Consider the following 21,354-nt stretch of genomic DNA (forward strand, 5'->3'; position numbering starts at 1 on the left):
GGAAAGCACGAAACTAAATAATTGGCAACCACAAAATCCGCGAAATTGATATATGGCAGAAACGGCGTATGCCATTTGTCCAGCGGACGGACCATTTACATCCTGAACAGGGCCACCACTGTCCTTTCTCGCCTTCTCGGATCCGGGCCTTGGAAGCCTTCTTCGCTTCCGCCTCCTGCACTTTAGTAGCCATCCTAGCTTGTCCTTCAAGTTCTTCTTGGATTTCTTTGAAGGTGGGGATCCGGTCTAGTGCAGTGCTGGAAGAGGCGGAGAATGGTTGAGCTAATTTGATGTCGGAAACATATGGTGGCAGGAATGCAAGGGGTTCCGGGCAGCTTGGTTCTAATGTGCTGGGATCCGGACTATTCGGAGAACTACCGGTGCATTTGGACGAACTAGGCAACATGCTTCCGGCTGCACCCATGCAAACTAATTTGAGTAGTCGGAATCTACACTACTTCTTCTTCTACGAGGCTGGCACACTTACCGTTAATGGCGCGGTGGTTCTTCGGGACGCCGGCGAGGTTGAGGTGACCGGACTTGCGGCGTTGAGCCTCTGGTGACCACGAATCGGCGGCGGAGACAAAATCCCGATCAAACGCGTGAATCTCAGGTCGAGGGAGACCTTGGAACGGCGGCGGGCGAAGCTCTCCGTGCGGGCGGTCGCCGGAGTTTAGATCTGGCAGGCGGCGCTGCGTGAGGAAGAAGATGAAGTGAGAAGAGCGGTGAAAGAATGGGAAAGTTACCGCGCGCGGGGGTATTTATAGACCTCGCGCGGAGATTCATGTTTTGGATCTAATAGTAGAAGCGGAACGGACGCGCCGTTGCATGCGTGACACGTGTCTTAGGTTAAAAGCGGTAAAACGACGTGGAGGTAACTTAACTATGCATTCCCGAAGTTTCCGGCTAGAAATTCGCATCTCCAAAAATTTAGCGCGGGAAAAGAGGAAGTTGTGCGCGGGAAAAGTGGAAAATTTGCTACATTGCCGTTACTGAAGAACATGTGATTTCCGAGAAGATGACATCGGAAACAAGTAAAGTTTAGAATCTCTTCAAGATTCTCATCGGATCCAAGTTGATTGAAGCAGGAGGAATGATGAATCTCGGAGAACTTCGGGAGCGTGTGTTGTGGGTATACTTTATGGGTATATCAACGGCATGGCCTAGATCCGGTAAGCTCGGGTGGTCCATAGTTGGTGATGTGGCATGTGGCCCATCGGGCGGCCCAGTTGCTGTAGATCCTGAAGGACGAAGTCCAGCCCAGGAACAGGAAGCCGGATCCCAACCGACCTACGAAGGAGGCCGGATCCGTAGAGGCCCATAAGGTATCCGGATCTCGCACGACATAGATGGAAGGCGGATCCTTGACGTACACGGCAAGACATTGTACCGTAGTTAGGCAACTTGTATTCCGGCTAGGACTCTCCATGTAAACCCTAGATCTGTGCGCCTTTATAAGTCGGATCCCGGGAGCCCTAGAGGCACAACCACAACTCATTGTAACAACGCGAAAGCACCCAGATAATTCCAGACAAGCACCAGTAGGCCCTGTCTTCGAGCAGGTGTTCCGAAGCTGGGTAAATCGCGTACCACCGTCCCGAGGGCTCTCCGCCCTATGGCCCCTACTTCTTCTCCCCTCCATGAGGATCCCTCCTCTGGAGTACCGTCGAATAAGCAACGACAGCGTGACCCCACACCACTCCAATAGCCGCGAAGGCCGCCACAACTGAGAATATTAGGAGGGTTGCCACCCTTGGTCCAAGCCATCTCGCGCCGCCATGGGAGGAGACAACCCCACCACCGTCGTTTCACGGGCTTCGCCCGACAGCCTCCACGGGCGGCTACGAGATATGGGATGGGGAGGAAGGGTGGTGGCGGAGATTTCCACTACTGCAAAAATTCTTATAGCTGCAACTGCTCGCATGGCGCGAGAATGGAAGTTCGCCGGTGACATGGGTATGCCATATCGGGTCCTAGGCGTTGATATCACTGGTATAAAGCCCATGAGGGAATAGAGGAAAGCCCACGAAGAAGTCTGGAGGAATTCGAAGGAATCCTATTAGGAAAGCTAAGCCCATATCGGGTGAACCGACATGAACTGTAACTCGATCTCGAGGTGGACTCTGAGACCCAGCCCGCTATATATTGGTTGGGAGGAGCCACCGAGAGGGGGCAGATCGAATCAGAGAAAATACCTCTGTAACCATAATTCCACATATTGTAATCTTGGCGATTTGCCCTTGATAGTAATATTCGTCGACTGCCTAAGTTTGGTTGACTAGTCTTTTGATTCGCCGGTGTCCTCCTTCCTGAAATCCAAGTTCATCACAATGGGCATTGACCAAGTTAACCCTTTGTCATTGGCATCGTCTGTGGGAAGCTTGGACGCTGGAAACACGAAGTCGACGGCCTCTTCTTCAAGTAAAAAACTCGACTAGATCGGGGGATCAGGTGCGTTTCGAATCGACAATTTTTCGTCCGCACCCACCCACCCTTCTGGCGACTTTAGCCAAGGGAAGGACTCGACGATCGGAAACTACATCGGAACACAAGAAATTTTTCGCCGGTTGGAACCGATCCATTCAGAGTCGATGGCGGGAGCATCGGCTTCAAAAACTTCGTCGGCATCGTCCATCGGATTCACGGGTGGTAAACACTCGGACAAGATGGCACAGACCAACGTCGGATCCGCGGCAAGCTTGGGAGATCTCGTCGAGTAACAAGGAAGTTGGTGAGCTGAAGCAGTTGAACATAACCCAAGCTGAGGTCATGAGGTCATGAGGGCAAAGAAGGAGGAATATGAGGCAGAAAGAGAGGCCTATAAGACAAAGAAAGAAGCATTGAAGGAAGAGAAGAGAAAGTTGGAGTATATGCTCTATGACCCGCTGAAGGTTAGTAATGGAAACAAAGACAAGATCAAGAGGATTAGGGAAGTTTGTGATGAGTGATCCCATCTGTAATGATTTAATGTACAATTGAAGTCAGTGAAGTCAATAATTTAAGTTGCTTTGTATGTGTTCTGTACCCATATTTGTTGTTAGGGTACAAATATGTTTGAACTAGTATGTGAATCTTGTCTTATTTGTCAACATGTGAGACCTCTGTGCAATCAAATATCTGGTTTTATGTTTGTTACACATGCCTCAAATTAATGAAATATCTGATGTACTTATCAGTTATATGCCTACTGAATATCGGATGTACTGACTAGTTGCTAGCTAACTGGACATGGAAGTCATCTTACCTTTTTTATGACAGAAATCAACCATTTTTGTGGATGTAAATGACAGGGAACCACCATCCTTTTGCAGACACAAATACTGATAACTTATCACTTATATTAGCAACAACTAATAGACGGGTAGAATTCGCTTATCCATTATACATTACATAATTGGTTCACACATTACATAATTGGTTCACACACTCTTTGTGATGTTTGCGGGCAAGTTTTTAGACGCACTCTTTTCCTTCCAGGGCACCGAAGGGGACTGGAAGGTTTTTAATGAGGCGGGCTTGCTTTGCTTAATATAATGTGGTTTACATTTCAAAAAAAAAAAAAATTGGTTCACACATTACACAAAGTGTTTCACACATTACATAATTGGTTCACACAAAGCACCTCTCTTTCTCTTCTTTAAGGCAATCAGTCTCTCCTCTCATTCAGCTCCATTCTTCATCAGATTCAACGCCAACTTCAGGTTCTTGCATGTAATCTTCTTCTTCTTCTTCCATATCATCTAAAGAGCCTTCTTTGTCTTTTTTCATTTCTTCTTCAGCATCAGCAGTCTGCTTGTCCTTGTTCATATTATTGCTCTGCTAGGTGCACAGGTAAAGCATAGCTGAATCTTCAGTTAACTGTACACACTCCTAGCTTGGTGAAACCACACCATTATCATCCACTACGTAAACAATAGGGTCACCTATTTCTGATATCGGAATTTGCTCTTGTAATGTTGCTATGTGGATGTTATCCGGCGGTGTGCTACCTCCCTTAATTACAGTCAAAGTTATGCACTTCTTCTCCTCATAAAGTTCAACCATCACCTAGCTCATTCCATCCAGTAGTTCCATCCCAGGCTCCCAGCTACCCCTCTTTCCTTTTCTTTCACATAATACATGCAGTCATTCATTCCATACCGCTCTGCCTCAATTAGAGCTAACAAGTTGATGTATGTGATGTCCGATCGGTATAAATAGCGCTCCAAATTGTCTTGCCATCTAAATTAAACCTTACATCCCATATTTCATCATCCAGTCTACAGATATTGAGATGAACAACATTTAATTCTCGATCTTGCATTCCAAACCGTAGCCCAAAACGGCAACATAGAGGAAAAGTTGTGAGAGAAATCTCTTACTCGATGCCACCGAGGAATCCGGATGTCCAGCGGGTGCTATCAGCAGGCGCTCCTTCCAAACCTTGGCCACGGCGGCGGCAGCTGCCTTCTCGGGTGAAGAAAACTTGAGGGCCGCCGGGTTCGAGCTCCCACATCAATCAAGGTCCGCCGGGTTCGAGCTCCAACATCAATCAAGGTCTGCCACGAGTAGGCCCGCCGGATCAGCAGAGTCTCTGTCGCCACCCTTTCCCTCAACGCCAGCGTCTCTTTCGGCTCCGGCGCCACCGACCGGCGAGGTAGGGCCGGACGAATTTGCCACCGCCATGGCTTCTGCGCGTGAGCGGGAGAGGAAGAAGTGAGGTCTACTGCCTCCAACCCTGTCGGAACGGGGGATGTTAGGGCACCGACCGCGCCGCTAACGGACGTCTACGGCGCTGCCATCGAACCGTCTATCCACCGCCACGTTAGCCTGCAATTGGGCACAACATGTCAGTTTCCTGATTAAAACTTGATCGGACGTGAATCACTGGTATATGTTGCGTGTTAACCGTAGGGCGGTGGTTTTTTAAAACCCTAACATAAAGTTGTGGTTTTTTGTTACACATGCCTGAAATGTGATGGTTTTCTGTAATTATGTCTTCTGAACATGGGTAGTACTGAAACCAGTAAACAAGTCCAAAGCGGCAGGAGTTGACATTGCTGAGCTTATTGAGTTGTACTCTCATGTTGTTGGCTGCTAAGAAATTTTGTTCAACATCATATTTCACACATCATGCTCGTAGGTATAAATAATTGGAAGTATTAGTAGTCAAAACATGTAGAATACAAGAATATGAGGTGTGTGTTTTTAGGGACAAGAATATGAGGTGTTAATAAAAGTAGAGGAATAAATAGATGAGTTAGTAATAAGAAATTGCCGAATTACATTTATTTGTTACATACGAGCCCCAGAAAACATGAGTTCGACCATGACAGTCGGGTGTTCTTAAGATCACGAGGATTGTTACCTTGTTATACGAGGACAAATTGGGATCAATCATATATTTTTAGTTTAACCAATTCCACCGATATAGTTCCTCCATGATCGCACAGTTAACTGCGAGAGTGCGAGGCAAAGGAGAACCCTAGCTGGAGTACAAACCATGGTACAACAAACACCAAGAGGTCACGGAAAACATTGTGGAGAACATGTATGGTCGGTGGAGTTCGGAACATGTCTAATTAGGCCTCCATATTCACCGAGCAAATACCGCGTGGAATCGCCGTGATCTCTCTTCTTGGCTGAATTTTAGGCCTACTCTTCAGGATTCGCGACGAGGTATGCCTCGACCTTCTTGAGTAGGCCAAGGTACCCCGTGGTGAGGATCGCCGCCTGGTCCACCGGCGACAGCGTCCCGCCGCGGAGCCTCTCGTACTCCACCCTGAGCTTGGCCACGCAGGCACCCTCCCCGTCCGCCTCCAACCTCGCCTCGACCACATGCGACTTGAGCTGGGTGCTCACCTTGCCGCTCTCCAGCACCTCCGTCCGGAGTACTCGCGCCGCGCCGTCGCGCGCCACCAGGCGGGTCCTCATCACGCAGGCGCCCGCCTTTGCCGCTGCCGCTGGGCTGAGCGTCAGGGTGGTGACGCTTCCAGGCCCGCCGTCGCCCTCCACGTCCACGGCCTCGATGAAGCCCGCACAGGCCTTGAGCAGTGCCTCCTTGTTGTCTCCGGCGCAGGCCACCTTCCACATCCGGTCGGCAGGCACCGCCAAGCCGCACTCCTCGGTGATGACACAACCGGCCGCCATCTTATCAGTGGATCGGTGCGGGCAAGTTTTTGCAGACTTCTGCTGGCCGATCGATGACTCTGTGCGGTTCAAGGAAAGGCCTACTGCGTACATATTTGTTGTACTGCAGTACTGGTGAGATTGGACTAAGGAGGTGGATCACACGTACGTATGGAATCTTGGAACATTCAGAGTTCTAGTAGTATTTGATGTAGACGTTCAGAGTTGAATCTTCTTCCCACTTCGTGCTCGTCAAGAATGGCGTGCGCACGAAAATCTGAACTGGCGGGCCACCTTCGTGGATGGGAAAAGAAAGCAACAGATGCTAGATGAAGAAGCTTTTGCTGATCTGAAGTTCTAAACTCATGGGATAGGAGTATAGGACCAGAGAAGGAGACACGATGAGGCGGAGACGGGATGAATGGGGGAAAGCTTTGAGAGCCACCCGATCAGTGATCTCGTGAAGGTCTTCCTTTTTATAGTAAAGGAATATATTAATATCGAGTGAAGATATCAATTACATTTAGTTTCTGCAATAACGCAATACCGTAATTATTTTAGGGATGCACACAACTAAATAAAAAATTAAAAAAGAAAAAAGAAGTATTGCTATAGTGTTCTAGTCCTTACATCAGCAGCACAAACATCATCATGGCAACACCTAGAGTTCAAGTTCTTCAAAAGCGATACCTCGAAGAAAAAACAGTGCACGGCACCATTATCGCTCGATCATAGATCTTACATTTTCACTATGAAGAAAGTCCCCCTCTCAAAACAATGCCTTCAACATGGCATGAGTGGCGCACCGCCAGCCTCCACCTCACCTCTCTGGTCATCTCCAGGCCTAGACTGCAAATCCACGCCACCGCCACCGTCCGCCTCTGCCCGAGAAGCGCCACCGCAGAGCCCTCCCATGCCCTCCATCTACGCAGAAGCCAGCGGCAGCACCAGCCCTGGCCAACCTAAGGGTTTTTCTTCATGTTGGAGTTGTCTCTGTGTTTTGAAAGTAGGGTCCGACTCGATTTCAAATGAAACCCAAACGAGCCACATTTCTCTTTTTTTTGTTTGGTTTGGAAATTACGGGTGGAGACGTGGAGTATAAACCACAACTGAAATCAAAATCGTGTTGCAGAGGGCTGGCAGCCGACGGTGTATGCGTACATGCACAAAAACGCTGAAGTATGAGAACCAACATGAGGTTGGATGGTTAGGAGGGTGGTTGTACCTCCATGAGGTTTGACATCTGTGTGTCTCATAAAGGCAGAATATTCATTCAGTGGGAGGCGACGTTTTCGTCGACAGCGAGACGTCTTTGCTGACTTCATCAATTTCAAGATCCATTCCGCAGACTCAGTCTTCCGAAGGTGCTCATAGGGGTAGGATGTGCGCGTGTGCGTGGTGAGTGTATGCGCGTGAATTTGAGCATCTACGTTTGTATTGTATTTCTCAAAAAAAAAATATCATCCAAAATATTTGTAAACTCGGAGACTTCAAATAGTCTTAGCTCTCAAACCATATACCCACCCGATTTGCGGTCTATCTAACATGTCGGTCTTGTATTCTTCAAAATTGGATCGTATGTACATATATTCTGGTGATGGCCAAAATGCCAAAACAAAAAATAATTGTCATGACGAACAGTTCGTCTTTTCTCTGACGGTTGCTAGTTTTCTTACATGCTCCAACACCCCTTTACGAACTCAAGTTTTTGTTCTTGCCAATGTCGACTGGATATGAAGGTTGTGTGCATCCTAGTTACATATAGGCTGGGTGTAAAATATTTTAAGTAATAAAACGTCATTTATCGACAAAAAGACTCATTGGAAAATAAAACTTAGTAGATAAAACCTAAAACCAAATATACCCAAGTTTTTTTTTTTCTGCTTGCCTACACATGGAATGATCTTAGGAGAGGTTCAATGCGTCACCAAACGGTAGGAACATACTTGGGTTCCTACCGGGCGTCCTGTTGGTCCCATATTTTGTCATCAACTTGGTCGGAGACATCATGATAAGGTCGCTCAAAGAATCCATTAATGTCTTGATCCAATCCAGTGGTTGTTTATCAATTTTTGAATGGGAGAGAGCAAAAAAAAATAGCTGGTGTATTTTGTCCTCAATTCCTCTCGGCAATAAAGCACTGAAATTTGCAGTTAGCAGTAAATCCACTGAATTTTCACAGGTGGCAGTAAATCCACTGATGCTGCAGCGGCTGCATTCTGCGTTATGTAAATCCACATCTTCCTTTGACTGGCGTCAAACGAACTTCAAAATGCCGTACCATCTGAAACTTTCTTTTGGGTGTATCTTGTACAATGATATGATGCATCACATGGCCAGTCCAGTTTTCTCTGACCCCAACCGGGATCCAGTGCCGTTGTTTTTATCACAGAATCCTCTGCCTCGTTGTTACCTTGATTCCAAATTTCGTGATGAAGGCACTGCAGCTTACTCACATCAAGTGAAAACGGCTACTACTGCAGCAGTACACCAACTATTTCATGAGCAGTAGATGCTGCCAACTTGGCGCCAGGAGATTGATTGCTTCCCAGTCCCAGTGTACATTGTACAATCTTGGCAAAGACAGCAGGCTGGTTGCACATGCTGCCACCCCAAATGAGGTCACATGAGACATTAGCTTCACCAGAAAACCAGCTAATCATCAGTGCCAGACAGCCTCTTCTTCCTGGATAACATTTATCTTGTGATTGTCAAAGTGAGAGCTGGCCAAGCTTGCATAAATGGCAACCCCAGGATGAGCTAGCTCAATGGCCTTTGGCATGACGACAAAGCAAAGGTAATAAATCCCCAAGGAGAAGACAAAGAAAAGACATCCACATCAGCCTAACAACCCCATTGACACCAATTCATTTGACAACAAGGACGACAAGGGGCATGCGGGGCTACAGAGGCCAGCCTGTGCATTCCAGGCTAACCATGTGATGATGTTCTATTGGATGCTCACAAGATGATTGGATGTACAGGGCCACTAAATATGATGTGTTTATTTTATATAATGAAACAGACAATTGTATGAAGCAACTCAACAGCCTACCGAACAAAATTTCTTACACATTGAATAAAGAAATGTAACTGTACAAGAAAAAGCGCCTTGCAGTCCATACCCCCGCCGGAGTTGTCCTTCAAGAACGCAGACAGAATTGTATTATGAGCCTCAATGCTGACTGTACGAGAGCGATGAATCTTTGATGTACCTCTTGGGAAAGAATGTTGGGGAAAAAGATAGTGATGGGAACTAGAGCCTAGATGTCTCCGAATTGTACATGCAATGAAAATGGGGTACTCTATGCATTTACGCTGCCGCAAGAGCATGGTAGCTAAGGACGGAGGAGCACATGGATGAATTTGATGATTGACTGTGGAGATCGGAGCAAGGTTTGGGAAATACCGACTCAGAGTATCCAGAAATGTCGGAGCAAGACCAAAAGGCGGAATGTGTTGCATCGGCCATGACGAAACTGATATTGGAGAGGCAAATATTGGTGAAAGGGTCACCACTAATTCCCGACAAAACTCCTGCAACTGAGATATTTGTTCCAACCATGTTTTGTAAGGTGAATCCACTGATCAATGGGAGTGCAGAAGGATCAAAATGGTCGTCTGGATGGCTTGAACAATCACCGGTAAACTCAATAGCAACATGGACATCCTCCATCTGGACATCTGATACTGTCGCATCTCTTATATAACCTCCACGGCCTGGTGCAGTCTTGAAGGAGATGCCTCTGGATGAACCATGGATATGAAGGTGATCAACATGAACATCCAAGATCCCACCAGACATCTCACTCCCAAATGCAATAGCAGCACCCAATGAGGCTTGCAGATCCACTCTACTAATGTGAATGCCTGAGGTTGGCCTTCCAAATGTAATGCCGTAGTTGTCCCACCCACTTTTCAATGAGATGGCGTCATGACCGACGCTAATTATGCTGTCCTCAATGCACACATTTGAGCATGAATCTGCAATAAACACGACGAATAAATTATTGGAACTTTTCAGGCATGTGGATAGACAACTAGTAAGAAAAAATGACATAAGCCATTTTAAATAAACATATATTTCTTGCTTCCTCTATTTCCTGAGTAAGTTATATGTAGTAGCTTCTCAAATGCATCTAAATGCACATAGTGGGAGCCTAAGCTAAAGAGTAGAACTTGTATAATGGTGAAAAAACTTTGTGTAAGTGAAATTTAGGATATAGACATCCAACCAAAAGCAAATAGATAATATAGGTTCAATATGATGCATGTATTTTACTAAAGTTCATAGCACGCGAAAAGCAATGTTACCTGGAACGATTCCATCAGTGAGTGGAGCATCCAATGATGTCTGAATTGTGACATTACGAACCGTTATATTACTGGAAGAAGGCAACATAACATGTCCTTAAGAAATTGGCCAATCCATGCCTCAAACATTAATAATAATAAAATTTAGAGTACTTGTCTGAAAGAATTTGTCAACAGACCTGCAATACACAGGATGTATAGCCCAAGCTGGGGAATTCAAGAATGTCAAATTTGAAACCACAATTTCTTTAGAATCCTCAAACTCCACGAGATGAGGGCGACTATAGTTCAACTTATTTGAGCGAAACCAGTTCCACCATGTCAAACCCTGGCCATCGATGATTCCGTTGTTCCCTGTAGAAAGTGTATTTTCAGTTGTAATTATTGATCGGATACTAAAACAGATAACGTACCAGATAAAACTCTGATGTCCCCACAAAAGATTTTATTTACCAGTAATTACAACATCTGTAACATTGTGCCCATTTATTAAGCTGCGATGTCTTGGACCTGGAAGATCAATTCCTTGCCCGTATGATGGCAAAGGTTCCACAATTGGCCATTGTGAAACATCCTGCAGCGCAAATGCGAATACAGACAGTTAATTTTGGGTACAATGAGTAGGGTTTAGGGACTCAACTCATGAGACATAAAAGAATAAATGGAGTGCAATAAAGTTGTGTTTCCTCGACTATGCTATCATATTTCTTATCATCTCAAACTTCAAAACAGTGTAGTTTTAAAGCTGCCATCCATTTCTCACTGTGCACAAAAAATATTATGTGTTTGGCAGGCAATCAAAATTGGCCTACTAGCAGGCATGATTAGAGAAAACGACTTGACTTCAAAACAATGCAAACAAGAATTTTCTTTCCTTGGGCACAGCCCTCACATGGACAGCTATGTGTCACCATCCGGTACCCGTATTAATGAGGAATGACAAAACAAATAAGTAGATAGTCAAACAAAAATACCACTAGTGTTTACTGATGTCTAGTCTACACGCACAAGAACACCAAGAATAAGAATTTTCATAGTATTTTTTAAAAATTCTGCTAGACCAAAACAATGATTATACAAACAAGATGACGTTTTTCCAGGTAAAAATAGAATATTGCGTAAGACCTTTACCTAGAAAATGTCAAAATCATTCCAACTAGGCATCTTCCACCAACCAACCATACATAAACAACAAATAAAGAACAGCAGACAGTCGCAAGTTCCATACAGTTCTCAACGTTAATTCAACCGAAAGTGATAGATAAATCCGCATTCATACAACGATAACCCATCAATCCACTGTCCGTGCGACGCAATGCAATGCAACAATGCTTAACAATAAATTGATGGCTAGAAAACATCCTAAGCTCCTACTGCCGATGTGATGCGATAAGATAGCGGTAGGCATCTCGTATCAACCCACAGAATAGGAAAACATCTGAATCTATGAAATCAACTGCAACTCTGCAAAATGTTCATGTGTATAGATTGAGAAGAAGTTTAGAGTCAGAGATGTGACGAACAACCTTAGTGCCGACGATAACAGCGTCCTTCTCCAAGAATAGCGTGAGGTGACTGGTGAGGCTGAAGCTGCCGGTGAGCCACCGCCCCTTGGGAACATAGAGCTGCGCACCACCCTTGTCGGCGAAAGACCGCAGGTAGAAGATGGCGTTCTGGAAGGGTACCGTGTTGACGGTCACGCCGTCACCAATGGCCCCAAACTCGGTGATCGTTACGCTGTGCGGCCGCGGCCGCCCGCCATACCCCTTGCATTGTGCCTCCCCCTGGACGAGGCCCATAACGGCCATCAGCGATGCCAGAACCACCTGCAACAACCAGAGCAGCCAGTCAATCAGGGAAGCAAACACGCGATAAACAAGAAACGTCACACTGAATCGCAAGATCTTGAATTTGGGGAGAAGAAACGAATCAGAGCAAATCAAGAACCCCAGGTCCAAGCGGCGCCGGGCAACAACCAACTAAATCCATCAATTGGAGAAGGAGGCCGCAGCGAGAGCGAGAAGGCCGACTTTGCGGGCCGAAAACCAGAAATTACTTAACCCAAGCGGTGATCAGACATACTTACTAGCCTCGCCATGAGTGTCCCCCCTTTGCGGCGGAAGGGGGGAGAGCGGAGCGGCGAACCAGAGCGGAGGGGCACGGGAAGCGGAGCTCCGGGAAACGCAGGACGGGTAGACTGAGGAGTGCTGCTGAGCTGAGCAATTGGGATGGACTGAAGAGAGCGAGAGACAGAGAGGAGGCGGGGGAGAGAGAAGAAGAAGAAGAAGAAACAGCAGAGCTGAAGACCTGATTGGTATGTTACAGCTTGGCTTGGAGTATTTGTTTATTAGATTTAGTCTCCAGTATAGACCTCTAGGTATAAATTGAGCCCGTTAGTATGACTACATCTGAATTTCGGATTTTTGTTTCTCATGATGTGAGTTGATGTTCTAAATGAAATTTTATGACATGGTATACTCACTTATTTTTAGATTTTTCTACAACTTGTAGCATGGGTTTCGACATTGGGTGCACAAGTTGCACAAACTACATTTGTGGTGTAAAGTGTATATTGGCAATGATTGTATGAGACATAATGTGGTACACTGCAGACCTTTGATAATCGGCAGTCTACCAAAGTCTCACAGTAAACTTAATTTGGGCCCCATTGAGCAGCTGGGGCAATAATTATAGTGACAGGTGGTGGTGTGGTCTCTGCAGGTGGGCCTACTTGCTGCATATGGTACTCCTTAATACCACACTTCGATGCTTGATATGAGGCTCCCTTGCAGGTAAACTTGACAAAGTTTTTCTCACTGGTCGATGATATATCTTTACTAATAATTGTACTAATATAACCATTTGAAATATAATTAATGTGGGCGGCTATACATCACATCATTGATTTGCCTGGCCATTGTAAGAGAGTACCATTTGCATGTGATCATTCTAAAATAAATCTAGAAGGATAATCAAATAATTATCCCAAAAGGTTTTACCATTAGAATATCATTTACGAAACCGAGTACATGATGTCGAAGTATTACAATTTACAACCAAAGCTATGCAAGTAGAAAGAGTAGCCATTTGTTAGAATTTAGATAGTAAACGAGGGACATACAAGAACACATGGTCGCCGTTTGTGCTTGCACATTTTTCTTTCGTGCACGCTAGAAAATATTAAAATTAAGTGATGGTGGCAAGAATCGTTAAACAATAATTGACACTTCCATGTTAACTTTTTTTAGATAAATCTTCCATGTTAACTGAATCAGGATTCATATAGATTGAACACAAGCACATGCCATTATGCATCAATCATGGTGCCTAGATTTCACATGCCATGCCCACAAATAGATCCACACAAGAAAACTCAAAATGAATTTGTCCAGACGACCGATCAATCATGTACTGAAAAATGCACACTGCCAGCCCTAGTGAGATCTGAAGCCTCTAAAACTCCATTCGCCGACTAGTAGATGCTTAACACAAGAAACAAAGACCGCTAGAAAATAACAAACAACAAAGGTTATGTATAATTGACATATTTCTGATATTAATATATTCCTTTTGTGAAAATAAAAAATAAATATCAAAACAAGATGATTTTACAGGGAATTAAACTCTAGGGGACCGTGGACATCTCTACGTACACATCCACTGAGAAGGAATAGACACACGGTAGAGTAGATTCTATGTACGCTTATGAATACTCCATGATTTATGGTGGTGGTCGCTATCTGTAGAACAAAATAGGTAAATACTATCTATCGGGGTCCGATAGGAACCCAAACATCGGAACTCCTGAATGCCGTCCATCGCATTCTGAATCGGACGCTTGGTCTTGTACCAGTTTTTTTTTCTCAATTAGTACGCACGTTGCTACAATGCCTCCATTAATTGAGCGGTAACACCTCCCCTAATCCAGCGACAAACCCCAGAGGCCCAGACCACACCGGGCCGCTCGTACCTCGCTGATCCCCGCCCTCACCCGCCGCCACACCTCGCCGCTCTACTCCCATCCCCAGCCTCGCCTTCCTCTGCTTCCTCAGCAGGCCAGCTCTCCCACCTCGCTTTGGATCTCTCTCATCGCCGCTGTTGTATGTTCCAGGTTCTAGTCCGCCGGCATGGATGAATGCCCGATGCGAGGAGACATCCGTGGGACAGAGTTGACCGGCGGCAGCCAGAAGTAGGCGTTTGGGTGGCTGCTTCCTCCGAATCCGTGGGACATTGGCTGATTCCACCGCTCTCGGGACTCAGGAGCCCCCTCAATTTCTCCTCGGACAACACGATTCGGGAAAGAAGGTAATAGCAACTATTGCTCTCAATGTGTGCCTTTTTTCTGCATTTTTTGACGCATCAAATCCATCTATTCCTGTATATATTCCTTTGTCAAATCAATTTTACCACTATATTCATTAGCCTATATGTGGTGTTTTTTTTTGCATCTACTAGGTTTTAGATCTCTGTATATTAAAATTAGCAATGTTCATGTTTGGGATGTGTCAGATTTATATTCATGCTACTAGATATTTTGTGCTTCCATGTACTCCCCGTCATGATGTGTCAGATTTATATTCATGCTTCGTGCGTACCAAGTTTCTCAGAAATTACACCATGTTGATGTTGATTAAGTGGGGTACATATGCAAATAAAATGGTCGCTGCCAATGTATATTGAAGTTTTCAAATATGTGGTCTTCTACATAGACGTTAACATGCTGCATACAAAAAAAATTGATGCCTCTGTTTTACATGCTTCCAAATTGATATTCACGTAATTCATAACTTCTAAATGTATGCTACTTCATAGTTTTTTACAATCTCATCAAATCATTGCCTTGCATTAGCCAAGTTCCCCTAGTTGAGTTTTTCTTCCTCTAGTACCAATGTGTGGTGCTCTTATCGTACAAGAATTTCGCTTCAACAGCATTGAGCATGTGCTTCAACTATGTGTGCTTTGTTGATGCTCAGTTTCTAACTGATGATTCAACCTTTGTTACTGTTAGTGTTTGCTTGATGTTTCTATTGTATAGACATAATTCTTCCTAACCCAGTTTCATTTGTATAGCAAGTGATGTAGAAAATTGCCAAGAGCGCCACGGCCGGAACACCAATGTCTTGTTCACGAGGAGGAGCTTCCAGTGCATGTGAGGTTGTGCATAATCAGCCCGTACAACAGTGTTCAATGTTGTTTAAGCAGAATTGAAAAAGTGTTGTTGTAATTGTGTTTTTTTTGTTACTTCAAGAGTTGTAACTTCTTTGTTTAAATCAAATTGATTTCCGCCTTCAGGTGGCGCTTCCACAGTTTGTTTGAAGGGAAATTTATGCCTTCTATCAGAAAGTTGTTTTCATATCACAAAATAGTAGCATAGTATAAACATTTCTCTTGGTTGCATAAAGAATATTGCATGGAGCATAAAATATATTTCTTGATAGCACGACAAAAATGATGCTTCCATTTATCAAGCAAAAGCTTCCTTTGTACAAAAACATGTTTCGGTGCTAAGGAATGTACGCCGAAAAATGGTGCTTCCGCCGATCAAGAACTGAAAATAGTGCTTCCACCGATCAAGCCGAACGCTTCCGTCGTCAACAAAAATGCATATAAAAATTACCAACCATAATTATTTTCTAAATTTATTTTTTGGAAACAAATTAGCAGAAGCACATTCTCAGTACTATTGGAGAAATTTATATTTCGGCTCAAACGTCAAATGATACTGTAAACAAACTTTGTTAGGCAAGGAACCAAATTTAACCGCTTGGACACACAGACTAAATTAAATAATCTTCCTAAAATCCAAAATCATCCTCGGTAGCATTTAGTTCAGATCCCCTATCACAGGGTTTGTTGCATGGAAGCATGCAAGCTGGGCAGCTGGCGCGTGTTTCACGGACGTATTTGTGCGGGGTTGGTTGAAAACCGTGACTGGTTTAGCATCTCACGGCCAACATGCGTTCAATCCTACGGCCACAACCAGGTCCGATGGGAAACAAACCATCAGGAGCCGATTCCTAGCGGTGCCCAACAAAATACGGTGGGCATTGTCCGCAATAGTTTAGCATTAATTGTGTCTTAATTTGCTCCAGAAGCATGCTCTTCATATTAGTGATGTTAGTAGGGGCAATGAAGAAAACCAGCGAAGCATGTAAAAATAAATAGTTTGGCTCCCTTAATCAATGGTTATTTTCTGAATCGACTTCATTTTTTATCCCATGTTTATGCATTTGGACCATTTAATTCATTTTTCATATTTAGCCTCTAGTTTTTTCGATAAAGGGAATATATTAATATTAAGAGATACTAATTACACCTAGTCTCTGCAACAACGCACCACCCTAATGGCACTACGAATGCACATAGCCAAAAAAGGAAAAGAAAACTAAGAAACAAAAGTCTCGCTACAGTATCTCGGGCCTAACAACAGCAATACATCCACCGACATGACAACACCTGAATTACAGACTCTCCAAAATAACGACGCCTTCAAGAAGGGAACATTGCTCAAACACCGTCGTCGCCCGATCAAAGATCTTAGGTTTTCACACTGAAGATTGTCCCCGCTCTCAAAACAATGCCTCCACCAAGGTCATTGCCAGGCACAACCAGTTAAGGTCAGACCTTCTTTAGCCTCTAGTTGTTATATTATTTTATGAAAAGGTCCTATAGAGAAGAATAGTTACAGTCGGATGACACCTAAGACGATGCATTACAACATGACTTTTGTGGTCAAGGGATTTGCGGTGAAAAAGGAGTTATAAAGACTCTCGTGGCCTATCAATCATCATCCTACTCCTGCTCCTTCTAGCCTACTGCCACAATGATAAATCAGGGACGATCTTATCGAACACCTCATGTACTGAAGAATCTTGGTTAGCAAAAACCCTTCTATTGCGTTCTTTCCAGGTGTGCCACCACACAGGTTGAACTAACGAGCTCCATGCTTTGCGATAAGGACCTGGGATCGAGAGTGCCAAGCTTTGCCATTGTTCCAGGAGGTCATTATTAGCAAAGCTTTGCAAGGTAAGGGGAGGAAGCTTGCAGTTCAGCATCATCTGCCAAAGATCTTGAATGAATGAACAGTCGGCGAACATGTGTGCATTCGATTCACGCACAATCCAACAAAGGGAGCAGATATATAGGATTGCAAGTCCATCCACGCCTCATACGGTTACCAGAAGTCAAGTACTTCCCACGGATTGCAAGTTGGGAAAAGATTTTGTAGCGAAGAATGGCTTCGATTTTCAGATGAGGGACTGATAACAAAATACGGTGGGCATTATCCGCAATAGTTTAGCATTAATTGTCTCTTAATTTGCTCCAGAAGCATGCTCTTCATATTAGTGATATAGGCAATGAAGAAAACCAACGAAGTATGTAAAATGAACTAGTTTGGCTCCCTTAATCAATGGTTATTTTCCGAATCAACTTCATTTTTTTATCCCATGTTTATGCATTCAGACCATTTAATTCATTTTCCATATTTAGCCTCTAGTTGTTATTATTTTATTTTACGAAAAGGTCCTATAAAGAAGAATAGTTACAATCGGATGACACCTAAGATGATGCATTACAACATGACTTTTGTGATCAAGGGAATTGCAGTGAAAAAGGAGTTATAAAGACTCTCGTCGCTACTAGGAAAAAGCTTATTGCCGGCGCACCAAAAAAGGCTATTGTCGGCGCACTAGAGCCCGCCGGTGGAAACAGACCAGTGGTAATAGCTTATCACCGGCGCAGCAGTTGGGGCGCCGGCATGACTCACGTTATCCCCGGCACACATGTCTAGTGCGCCGGCGGTAAGTTATACAAGAAAACAAAAAATTCAAATCTAGATCTAGCTCGTCAACCGTGCTGTGGTTGTCGTCTCTGCGCCAGTGTAGCAGGTGCAGGAGGATGCCGGAAGTTCCCGAGGTTGCCACGCCGGTGTAGGAGGAGGAGGAGGAGGAGTAGGCCGGAGGTGGAGGAGCCCGGAGGAGGTGGAGGAGGCCGGAGGTGATGGAGGTGGTGGAGGAGGCCGGAGGTGATGGAGGAGACCGGAGGACGTCGAGAAGGCCGGAGGAGGCGTCGTGGTCGTTGATACGTCTCCGACGTATCGATAATTTCTTATGTTCCATGCCACATTATTGATGATATCTACATGTTTTATACACATTATATATCGTATTTATGCATTTTCCGGCACTAACCTATTAACGAGATGCCGAAGAGCCGCTTCTTGTTTTCTCGCTGTTTTTGGTTTCAGAAATCCTAGTAAGGAAATATTCTCGGAATTGGATGAAATTAACGCCCAGGGGCCTATTTTTACACGAAGCTTCCAGAAGACCGGAGAGGAAACGAAGTGGGGCCACGAGGCGACGACACGCTAGGGCGGCGCGGCCCAGGTGCTGGCCGCGCGGCCCTGTTGTGTCGCCACCTCGTGACGCCCCCTGACCTACCCTTTCGCCTACTTAAAGCCTCCGTCGCGAAACCCCCAGTACCGAGAGCCACGATACGAAAAACCTTACTGAGACGCCGCCCGCCAATCCCATCTCGGGGGATTCGGGAGATCGCCTCCGGCACCCTGCCGGAGAGGGGAATCATCTCCCGGAGGACTCTTCATCGCCATGATCGCCTCCGGAGTGATGAGTGAGTAGTTCACCCCTGGACTATGGGTCCATAGCAGTAGCTAGATGGTCGTCTTCTCCTTATGTGCTTCATTGTTGGATCTTGTGAGCTGCCTAACATGATCAAGATCATCTATCTGTAATGCTATATGTTGTGTTTGTCGGGATCCGATGGATAGAGAATACTATGTTATGGTGATTATCAATCTATTACCTATGTGTTGTTTATGATCTTGCATGCTCTCCGTTATTAGTAGAGGCTCTGTCAAGTTTTTGCTCTTAACTCCAAGAGGGAGTATTTATGCTCGATAGTGGGTTCATGCCTCCATTAAATCTGGGACGAGTGACGAAAGTTCTAAGGTTGTGGATGTGCTTGTTGCCACTAGGGATAAAACATTGATGCTATGTCCAAGGATGTAGTTATTGATTACATTACGCACCATACTTAATGCAATTGTCTGTTGTTTGCAACTTAATACCGGAAGGGGTTCGGATGATAACCTCGAAGGTGGACTTTTTAGGCATAGATGCATGCTGGATAGCGGTCTATGTACTTTGTCGTAATGCCCAATTAAATCTCACTATATTTATCATATCATGTATGTGCATTGTCATGCCCTCTCTATTTGTCAATTGACCGACTGTAATTTGTTCACCCAACATGCTATTTATCTTATGGGAGAGACACCTCTAGTGAACTGTGGACCCCGGTCCTATTCTTTTACATCGAATACAATCTACTGCAATACTTGTTTCACTGTTTTCTGCAAACAATCATTTTCCACACAATACGGTTAATCCTTTGTTACAGCAAGCCGGTGAGATTGACAACCTCACTGTTTCGTTGGGGCAAAGTACTTTGGTTGTGTTGTGCAGGTTCCACGTTGGCGCCGGAATCCCTGGTGTTGCGCCGCACTACATCCCGCCGCCATCAACCTTCAACGTGCTTCTTGGCTCCTCCTCGGTTCGATAAACCTTGGTTTCTTTCCGAGGGAAAACTTGCTACCGTGCGCATCACACCTTCCTCTTGGGGTTCCCAACGGACGTGTGCTGTACACGCCATCAAGCATTTTTTCTGGCGCCGTTGCCGGGGAGATCAAGACACGCTGCAAGGGGAGTCTCCACTTCCCAATCTCTTTACTTTGTTTTTGTCTTGCTTTATTTTATTTACTACTTTGTTTGCTGCACTTAAACAAAACACACAAAAATTAGTTGCTAGCTTTACTTTATTTACTATCTTGTTCTCCATATCAAAAACACAAAAAAAATAGTTACTTGCATTTACTTTATCTAGTTTGCTTTATTTACTATTGCTAAAATGAATACCCCTGAAAACACTAAGTTGTGTGACTTCACAAACACAAATAATAATGATTTCCTATGCACACCTATTGCCCCACCTGCTACTACAGCAGAATTCTTTGAAATTAAACCTGCTTTACTGAATCTTGTTATGAGAGAGCCATTTTCTGGTGTTAGTTCTGATGATGCTGCTGCCCATCTTAATAATTTTGTTGAGCTATGTGAAATGCAAAAGTATAAGGATGTAGATGGTGATATTATAAAATTGAAATTGTTTCCTTTCTCATTAAGAGGAAGAGCTAAAGATTGGTTGCTATCTTTGCCTAAGAATACTATTGATTCATGGACTAAATGTAAGGATGCTTTTATTGGTAGATATTATCCCCCTGCTAAAATTATATCTTTGAGAAGTAGCATAATGAATTTTAAGCAATTAGATAATGAACATGTTGCTCAAGCATGGGAGAGAATGAAATCTTTGGTAAAGAATTGCCCAACCCATGGACTGACTACTTGGATGATCATCCAAACCTTCTATGCAGGACTAAATTTTTCTTCGCGGAACCTATTGGATTCAGCTGCTGGAGGTACCTTTATGTCCATCACTTTGGGGGCGGCTACAAAGCTTCTTGATGATATGATGATAAATTACTCTGAATGGCACACGGAAAGAGCTCCACAAGGTAAGAAGGTAAATTCTGTTGAAGAAACCTCCTCCTTGAGTGATAAGATTGATGTGATTATGTCTATGCTTGTGAATGGTAGATCTAATGTTGATCCAAATAATGTTCCTTTAGCTTCATTGGTTGCTCAAGAAGAGAATGTTGATGTGAACTTCATTAAAAAATAATAATTTCAACAACAATGCTTATAGGAACAATTATGGTAACAACTATAGGCCATATCCTTCTGCTAATGGTAATGGTTATGGTAATTCTTATGGGAATTCTTACAACAATAATAGGAGTGTACCCTCTGGTCTTGAAGCCATGCTTAAAGAATTTATTAGTACACAAACTGC

At 44.4% G+C, this 21,354-nt stretch overlaps 2 protein-coding genes across 3 annotated transcripts; both read right to left on the bottom strand.

The window, feature by feature from the left end:
- Positions 1 to 5,530: 5,530 nt before the first annotated feature.
- On the bottom strand, positions 5,531 to 6,174 carry LOC124657887 (major pollen allergen Bet v 1-L-like). Its single transcript, XM_047196362.1, has one exon. The coding sequence runs from the start codon at positions 6,127 to 6,129 to the stop codon at positions 5,635 to 5,637; it is 495 nt and encodes a 164-aa protein (XP_047052318.1). The 5' UTR covers positions 6,130 to 6,174; the 3' UTR covers positions 5,531 to 5,634.
- Positions 6,175 to 8,947: 2,773 nt separating this feature from the next.
- Positions 8,948 to 12,702, bottom strand: LOC124655402 (probable polygalacturonase). 2 transcript variants are annotated; one of them, XM_047194305.1, is made up of 6 exons: positions 12,509 to 12,702; positions 11,949 to 12,248; positions 10,876 to 10,996; positions 10,602 to 10,776; positions 10,423 to 10,493; positions 8,948 to 10,092 (listed from the first exon to the last, which is right to left on the bottom strand). In XM_047194305.1, exons 1-6 carry the CDS (start codon positions 12,518 to 12,520, stop codon positions 9,422 to 9,424), a joined length of 1,350 nt encoding a protein of 449 aa, XP_047050261.1. In that variant the 5' UTR covers positions 12,521 to 12,702; the 3' UTR covers positions 8,948 to 9,421. The 2 variants fall into 2 exon arrangements, with proteins under 2 accessions (XP_047050261.1, XP_047050262.1); XM_047194306.1 differs by having other exon boundaries at positions 12,505 to 12,702.
- Between the last annotated feature and the right edge of the window lie 8,652 nt (positions 12,703 to 21,354).

The sequence above is a fragment of the Lolium rigidum genome, chromosome 5, assembly GCF_022539505.1.
Source record: "Lolium rigidum isolate FL_2022 chromosome 5, APGP_CSIRO_Lrig_0.1, whole genome shotgun sequence".
Classification (NCBI taxonomy): Eukaryota; Viridiplantae; Streptophyta; class Magnoliopsida; order Poales; family Poaceae; genus Lolium; species Lolium rigidum.

Bases quoted from the DNA above. Each gene is read 5' to 3' on its own strand.
- LOC124655402 (XM_047194305.1), bottom strand. The intron at 10,494-10,601 runs GTCTGTTGACAA...GCCTTCTTCCAG, and splicing joins ATACATCCTGTGTATTGCAG to TAATATAACGGTTCGTAATG. The intron at 10,093-10,422 runs GTAACATTGCTT...TGTTTATTGCAG, and splicing joins CACTGATGGAATCGTTCCAG to ATTCATGCTCAAATGTGTGC.
- LOC124657887 (XM_047196362.1), bottom strand. From the start codon at position 6,129: ATGGCGGCCGGTTGTGTCATCACCGAGGAGTGCGGCTTGGCGGTGCCT.